Source organism: Populus trichocarpa, chromosome 14, assembly GCF_000002775.5.
Source record: "Populus trichocarpa isolate Nisqually-1 chromosome 14, P.trichocarpa_v4.1, whole genome shotgun sequence".
NCBI lineage: Eukaryota > Viridiplantae > Streptophyta > Magnoliopsida > Malpighiales > Salicaceae > Populus > Populus trichocarpa.
Window position 1 is genome coordinate 3,672,381 of NC_037298.2, and position 8,701 is coordinate 3,681,081.

Below are 8,701 nucleotides of genomic sequence, written 5' to 3' on the forward strand. Positions count from 1 at the left end.
TCGATTAATCCCACGGGCCCTAAAGTTAACGATCATGTAAGCCTCCAGTAGCCATCATATGAGCAATCACAGGGCTCGAACCTGAGACCACAGAGAAAACAAATATCTTAATTCCAAATTTTTATCATTGCCACCATTTAGATGGTTATTGGTGATTATGTTTTGTTGAAGTTATGACACGACTTTCTTTACCTTTACAGAAATAGGTTTGATATTTAGCCTTTAGCACTGTAGCCCATCACCAGTTATTGAAGGGGAAAAAAACTAACTTGGTTGGAATAGTCAACAAAACCAGAAGTTTCTTTGTTCTTGGATATACAGTAGAACTTAATTGAATCAACATATTGAATTCTTTAATATCAAAATAATTAAGATTTCTTAAGTTTATAGCTGGACCAACCTTCAAAGAAATACACTAAAATGACATTAATTTGAGAAATGCTTGATAAAAACATTAATGAACATTAACAATAAAGCCAGGTTAAGAATTTCTTGAAACTTTTGGGACATAGTTGATAAACTTTACATGTTTGGGACTCAATTAAAAACAAGTATACAAGTTTGGGACTAGATTGAGGTTTTCTAAAACATTTAAAGCCCTCGGTGAGGCCTCGGAAATTAAACAAGAGTCTTTTAAGAGTTTCATAATTGCTAGCTTGGGGGTTATTAATTAGGCAATTTCCGCTTCCAAAATCCATGTATAGGGATCGTTTTCGTGCTGAGAAATGTAAGATGGTGATCCACACACACATATACACTGGAAATTGATAAAAATGAGTAGTGCATACTGCTAGTGCCACGACAGAGATCAACAGTGCATGGTGCGTGGCCACATAATAGTTGTTTGTAGGCATGATGATAATTTCTAAGCCTTCAACACCAAGCAACTTTCAGCAAGACTTGATAACAACTAGTCTTGTAACTATCAATAGACCACTCGTGGAATCTCATACTATTTTTGGTTGCGAAGGACACTTTCTCGACTTTGGAATTGCAGGCGTGCACTTTGAGAAGAAGCTTGATTGGCTTCGATCAACTTTCGAAGATTATGAGAAAATTTGCTTTTATTTCTTTCCAATGTGTGGTGTTGGAAGTGTCTTTCGAGTGTACGCACATTGGATGCTTTTGTTCATAGTTATATCACTTGGAATAGTGATTGTTTATTGCGTGTTTGGTGTTGCGATGCATAAATATCTTTAAAAGTGTTATTTAATTGAAAATACATGAAAATAATTTTTTTAGATTTTTTTTATTTTGATATCAATATATTAAAATCTTTTAAAAATATCAGTTTAATGTTTTCTCAAAAAAAAATAATTTTAAAAAACAGTTTATAACATAAAAATATTCATTTAATCCAAGAGCTAGATCGCAATTGATTTGGTCTGAGAGCTAGATCGTAGTTGATATGGTCAACTCATGGTTTCAACTAGTTTTTTTTTAAAAAAAATTTTAATTTTGAGAGTTTCTAAAATAAAATGATGATTTTTACCGAATAAAATTCAAGTCGAGTTTGTTTCGGGTCGACAAATTATTGGGTGGAATAAATTTCATAAGTATGCTTTTATCTCTTGGTATCTTTCTCGCATGGTGTCTTTGCTTGTCATACTAGAGACTGAAGCTTATGATGACCAACTTGAAAGTTGTGAAGTTGCCTAGTTAAAAGAAGGAGAAGGGCCCTTTTTTCTTCTTCTTTTTTTCTTGGAAGATCAGAAAGGTTTTCCAATATGTTCTTTATGGCAGGCAGACCGACTTTACTTCGGGTTTTAATTTAACTAGAGGAACTTTTGTTCTAGCATATGCTTTCCCAGACATTTTTTTCCCAAAAGTAGAGCACCGGTTTGATGTTGCATTTTTCGTGGCACAATGGAAAGCTAGAGGCATGTTTTGTGTATATAAAACAAGCCTTCCATATCAATTAATTTCATACGGGAGAGAGTCCCACAAGCATGACACCTTAAGATTTGGATTTCTTTCTAATCTTGAAAGATGTGACGAATTATAGATAGAAAAACATTATTTTTTAAATTGTTTTTTAGTTTTATTATTTTTTTATGCGTTAGATTTTGTTTTTATTTTTTTATTTGAAATACTTTATAAAATTCATTTTTTTTTCAATTTCATTCTACTTCAATTTTTTTATATGTCATATTTGTTATTTTTTTTTTATAATCTTAAAAAAATAAAATATTAATAAGTTATTTTCTATCTCATTTTCCCTGATATAACTAAATACTAAAAACTGTTTTTCAGCTCATTTTTTATAACTCTATCAAACATAAAAAATTTATCTATTTCTCAAAAATCCACATTTTATAAAAATACTTTCTAGTAAACAAAAATAATTAATCTCCATCATCCAATCTAAAACAATCTAGCTAGGGTTCAATCCTAAAAGAAGGTTTTAAAAAAATATTTTATATAAATATATAAATTCTTGTAGATATTTTATTTTGTCAAAGAATTTTTTCAATCTAAAAACTTAAGTTGTTAGGTGAAGCTTCAATATATGATTTCTATTATTCTCTAACATATCCCTCAAGTGAAAGCCCTTTGAACTTGAAACTTGCATAAATCACATTATATTGTGCTATTAATTAAATATGAAAGCCCTTTGAATTTAGAACTTACATTTGTCCACATTACCTTTTGCTATTAATTAGATTTTTAATTAAAAGAAAGAATGAAGATAGTAAAATTCAAATTCATAATTATTTAGTTATTAAATGAGACTCCAATATATATTTATATTATTCTCCAATATATATTTATATTATTCTCTAATATGTTAAGGAGAATTGACGGAGGCCACACAAACGATGGAACATGTGGTTTAATTCGATGCAAAGCAAAAAACCTTATCAAGACTTGACATGCCAAGAATCCTCTAGAGAGAGAGGGATGCCTTCAAGAACATGGATACAGGTGGTGCATGGTTGTTATGAGTTCGAAGGAAGGTGAGGATTATATCAAGTCATCATGCCCCTTATGCCCAACTAGGGAAGAATGTAGTTTCATGTAAAAATACCAACTCGGAAATATCATTATTGTAAATGAATCAAGACCAGAAAAAAAAATGAAAAAGAAAATGGTGCATGCTCCTCTATAAACCTGCATATATAATCAGCTATCCTTAGAATTAGTTTTGACGTGAGATCAACTTTCAACTACTGCAACTTAAAACTTGAAAGAAAACAGTGATTCAATTGGCAAATTGCTCCAAGTGCATTGATTATTCCAGTCACTGTACACAATTGAATTGAACTATGAAAATTAATTATGGTAAAAATTAGAGACCGAATAAAAAAAAAGTTTCAAATCAAACAAGAAAGAATTATACAGCAAGTTGAACGATCCAAAAGCCTCACTGACCAAACAATTAACACCAAATGCAAAAGAATAAAGTAGGTGTTGTAGATTAATTTTAAACTACATGGGCTCCTTCCATGGTGCTCCATAACTCAGAACACTCTTCTTCCTCTTCTTTATTTTTCCCTCTGGGAGACAAGAATCCGAATGCTGAACTTGGAGCCTGCATGAGGTCCAAAGTCACATGCGTGCTGGTGTCGTTTAACCGGCCCCAATTGTGTGGCTCGGACAGCACTTGTTGCTGATGGGTTATAAGAAAATTGGAGCTAGGTTGGGACTCACCAAGGTCTTCCATGGCATGGTGGTGCAAGTGTTTTTCAAGAACAAGCTGTCTAGATAGGATGGCTGTGCGGTGTTCTGCAATCAATTCACGTAGTGCGGCACTTGATCTTGAGGAGAGATCAGAAGGAGAAACCCAGGAATCAGCTTTGGATGACAGAAGAGAGAGAGCACATCCTGTCGGCGACGCTATGTATGGAAATCTCCCAGCCATCAATTTTTCTGTCGAGGAGGAAATTGTCCGTTCAGTTTCTTTCATGTTCATAAATTTTCAACTGCGTTGTCTATATCAATGCCAATTCACTGATAACTAATGATAGCAAATGTAGCATAAAGATTATTCTATTAGAACCAAAATCACTTGTCATCTTCCTCAAAGGAATACACTTAAGTTGATTAACGTAAATCATCTGTAATAATGTTTGCCAAGCAATCTCCACCTTCTCCGAGAGGTAAAGGCCTCGAGTTCATAATACTCCTCTCATCCCAAACAGGTTTTCTGTCTGTTTAGTCCAAACATCTCTCCTACTTCACTTCTAATTAAAGTTCATGAAGTCTCCAGTCGAAAAGGTGGGATTTTAGAAAAGTATGAATAAGTAATGGTGATATGTTATATTAATCATGAAAAATCTTTTTAGATTAGAGAGAGTAAATTTAAGATCAATAATTCAAGTCTAAAAAATAAATCTTCATGATGCAACATTAATATTAATGAAAGTTCTAGCAAACCCTAGATTATGTAGTTACAATAGTAATGATTGCTTTTCTCCTTAAATAAATGCCTCGTTGAGCTACCCAGTAGGGATAATTTTCTCCTCTAAAACTCTTCCCTTCCTAGCATGAACAGAATTTAACCAAGGTTAACTGATATCATGTCAACTAAACCTATCTACAAGTAGTAATAAATGCATTGATACCCTACCGGGAGACTATCCAGCCAGCCTAGTCATAACTAAAGGCGTCCGATTCAACTGGTAGTTTAGTTAGCAAGTCCTCCTTCAGTTCATAAAATTTATTTTACTTGCTCATCTTTTTCTTGTGATGGGCATCCACAGGAGCAGTCTTAGGTACACAAGCACCTAATAAAATTTCAGACAGGAGCACGTTTTCTTATTACCAGCAAGCCCTTACAGAAGCAGTGTTGCAGGCCCTTTAATTCAAAATCTGATCCAGCTAATTAATACTTCGTTATTTCGAATTTCTGCTTCGTGATTGCAATTATTTTGGGAAAAAAAGGAAAAATAATGTCTTGTTTAAATTGCTTTTTGCTTGAAAAATTATTAAAATAATATTTTTTTTGTTTTTAAAAATTTATTTTTGATTTAATCCATCAAAACAATCTAAAAAAATCATACAAAAATTAAAACAAAGTTTTGAAAATTAGAAGGTAGAAAATAGGGCCCTTCCGTTTTCCCGATCAAATAACAAAAGGGCTTATTCCTGACAAATCTTTAGAACAAAAGCTAGTCATCATTGTCTAATTCCAACAATGGAAATTGAATGGATAAACAAGTCAATTACAAGATCATTACATACATACCTTGAGAGGAATTCCTTGAAACAGGATCCTGAGAGCTCTTTCTTCTTCTTTCATTGTGCCCTGCCAATCTCCTCCTACAACTCCTCTTTGCATCATCAAACTCTGACACTACATGAAACCTACACAAATAACAAGCTAAGCCCACTTTTAATCTCATCAACAAGCCTATTTGGCAATTACCACTTCACATCAGTTTTTTTTGCAAGGACAAGACAACTGAGGAAACTTCGACGATTATAAAGAGAGAGAGAGAAAAAACAAGACAACTGAGGAAAATCCCAAAGATCCAGGAACAGTTACTATAGGCGAAATCAAATAAGCTGGCTATAATTGAGAGACGGTGAGAAACGCCAGTGTTACCTGCTACACTGCTGACAGAACCGCTGCTCCAAACCTAGAACAATTACTTTAGGAGCCTTGGAGTGCATCTCACAAACTTTATGCCTCCTGTGATAATCTTTAGCATTCAACAACGCCACATGGCACCCCTCCACCTGACACCTCGGCACATTCACTGACGTGGAAGAGGAGGGTCCGTCGTGAGCACCACCACCACCACCGACGCTGTAGTAGGGTTTGCCTCTTTTGCCTATAGAGAACCCACCAACCTCGTGTCGGTCACTCACTGGGTGGTTGCTGTGATTGTTATTACTAGTACTGTTTTCAAAGTAGTGTCGCTTGCCTAGCTTCAAGCACATTAGGTGCGGGTCTGGGGGCAAGTTGGACCCATCCCCGCCATAAAGAGAGAGTTGCTGATAACTGTTATTGTTGCTGTGGTGGTAAAGCCAACTGTTTTGGTAAGGAAACAAGAACCCATGTGCAGAAGTGCCTTCTGGATGGGTGCAGGAGCTGCCGCTCTCCACCACACTAGTGGCGGTGGTGGTGAAGAATGTGTCGGCAGCAGCAGCAGCAGTGTTATTACTACTATTAACCAAGTCAAATCTTGAAGTATTAAGCTCCCATATTTCCCAAGGAAGATTTGCATGATCATTCTCTTGACCTTTGTTCCCGCCATTTTCCATCTTCCGTTCTTTAACAAAATTAATTTGTACTGCTTCTTGTTTCTACTCCTCCTTCTCTCTCTGTGTCCGGGACAGTACAGTTGTATGTAAGGGACTTCGCTGTTTTTGAGTATAAGAAAGATGCAAGGAAGAATGCAATGGGTAGCGAGAGATTTGGTTGAGGTTTGCTTCTATTATGAAAGAAGAAAGTTTTGAGAGAGACAGAACTTTGGTTGGATGAAGGTGCCTGTTGTCCTCGATTAGTGATAAGAGAGATCATCAGCTTTGAATTAAAAAGCTGTGATATCACAGAAAGTAAAAGACAGAGAGAGAGAGAGAGGGATGTGGCATGTGTAGGAGATGTGGTACACGTGGAAAGATTCAAGGGGGAACTGCCCCAGTGGATTGAAGTGATTTGATTGAAGAGAAAGAATCGGTTCTGGTTCTTCTACATTAACCCAACAAGAGGTTATGATACAGTGATTGTTTAATTCAGTCCAAAACCACCGGACAAAAATTTCTTGTCCATTGTTATTCAACAGATCGCTACTAATTTCTTTTTTTATTCGATAGTTAAGAATTGAGTCGGTTTCTTCATTACCAGGACTAAACTAATATTATTTACAGACAATTTTATTGATGTATGTTTTATGTGTTAAAAATAAATCTATTTTTATAAATATTATTTTTTATGTTCTAACTCGATAAATTAAGAAAAACAACCATCTCCTAACTAAGTGTTATAAATAAAATTTAATATGTAATAAATTGAATCTACGTGGCACTTCCTCAGGAAAGGAAAAGAAAGCAACGCCCCACGGCCCGGTCTCATAATGAGAATAGTTTGGCAATTTAAAGATTTTTTTGGGTATGTTTGTTTTTAATGATTAAAACATATATTAATTTATTTTTTTCAATAAAGGTTTAGGTAATGTTTGTTTTAGTGGTTGAATTTATGTTTTGCTATTTTTAATTTTTTTGGCTTAAAATTAATTTATTTGATGTTTTTATTGTTTTGATGTTCTAATATCAAAATAAATTTTTAAAAGATAAAAAATATATTATTTTAATATATTTTCAAATAAAAAATATTTTAAAACATATTTTTTATGAATTTTCTAAGAATATGAATTTTCTGTTATTAAGTATATATTTAATGTTGTGTTGTAAATTATTTTTTAAAATTGTTTTTTTATTATAAATATATTAAAATATTTTTTTATTAGTACGTTAAAATTATCCAAAAATATTAATTTAATATATTAAAAAAAATTAAAAATAGATTCTACTGTAAAAATAAACACTCACTTGAACAAGCTCTTATACAGTACCAGTGATTTAAAAATAACAGTTAAGGAAATTCAGTTTTCTATTCGATTCATCCATAAACTCCAACCACTCATATTTTTTTTTTTTTTTTGTGTTACAGCTCCAGCTGTTGCTTTCAAAGCAGCAGAGGGATCCATGCATGGTGCTCTAAGCGATCAGAAACAGCATTCAGAAAAGATCAGATGTCAAAAGTACGGGGGAGGGAGGGGAGGTCTCCTCCTTTCCTTGATTATTCCATTTTTGCAAAAGGAAGTATTAAGTATAATGCTAAAAGGTAGGGGCAAACACTATTCCCCCCACCTATTAATAGTACTTTACAGTGTTGTGTTTTTTTTTTAGTTATTGATTTTTTTATTTAATTATTTATATTTATAGAAATTTAGAGTTGATAATTTATTTTAATTTGTATTTTATATAGTTATTACGGTATCAAAAAAATATCACGACATCGAGTTAATATTGAAAAAATATCTCAATATTGTGATATGGTCTATTTTTTTAGAAAAATATAGTTAAATAAAAAATAATTTTGAAAAACACTAAGTTATTAAATTTTGTAAAATCAACAACCCGGTTTATGAGTTTGGCAAAATAACCCTGTTTACCCCGATTCATAAGTTTAGCAGGGTGTTTTTTTTGTTTTTTTTAATTGAACTTGATTATGTGATCGTTTATTTTTCTTTTTATCATATAGTAAAAAAAATAGTTTTGAAAAAAAAGACAAGTTATTAAATTTTAAAAAGTTCATAAGCCTATTGACGAGTTTGGTGACTTTAACTTTTCCTTTTGTTTTTAAAATTTATTTTATTTATTTTATCTTTTAATACCGGGCTGATTTAAAATTGAGTTTCATAATTTGTTATGTTTTACTTTCTATAAAGTCATCATAATCTTAAAAAAAGTCTTAGTATTGGTTTAACGCTTGATTTTGTAATCGTCTGTCTTTGTTACCGTATAGTTAAATTAGCAATAGTTTAGAGAAAAAAAAATTATTAATCGCAATAAAATCCATTAGCTGGTTTATGGGTTTGGCATGTTGACTCGGGTTACTCGATTCATGGGTTTAACGGTTTTACCCTTTAAACCTGAGATTTTTTTTTTTTAGTTTTTGATCCTTTAATTTTTTTAGTTGTTTTTTTATTTTAGACTTTTATAATATTGAATTGGTCGGAAAATTAAATTT

The 8,701-nt window shown here is 32.7% G+C and overlaps 1 protein-coding gene across 1 annotated transcript; it reads right to left on the bottom strand.

Annotated features, from left to right (window-relative positions):
- Positions 1-3,201: 3,201 nt before the first annotated feature.
- Positions 3,202-6,598, bottom strand: LOC18105162 (squamosa promoter-binding-like protein 7). Its single transcript, XM_006375194.3, has 3 exons — positions 5,549-6,598; positions 5,189-5,307; positions 3,202-3,870 (listed from the first exon to the last, which is right to left on the bottom strand). Exons 1-3 carry the CDS (start codon positions 6,208-6,210, stop codon positions 3,425-3,427), a joined length of 1,227 nt encoding a protein of 408 aa, XP_006375256.2. The 5' UTR covers positions 6,211-6,598; the 3' UTR covers positions 3,202-3,424.
- Between the last annotated feature and the right edge of the window lie 2,103 nt (positions 6,599-8,701).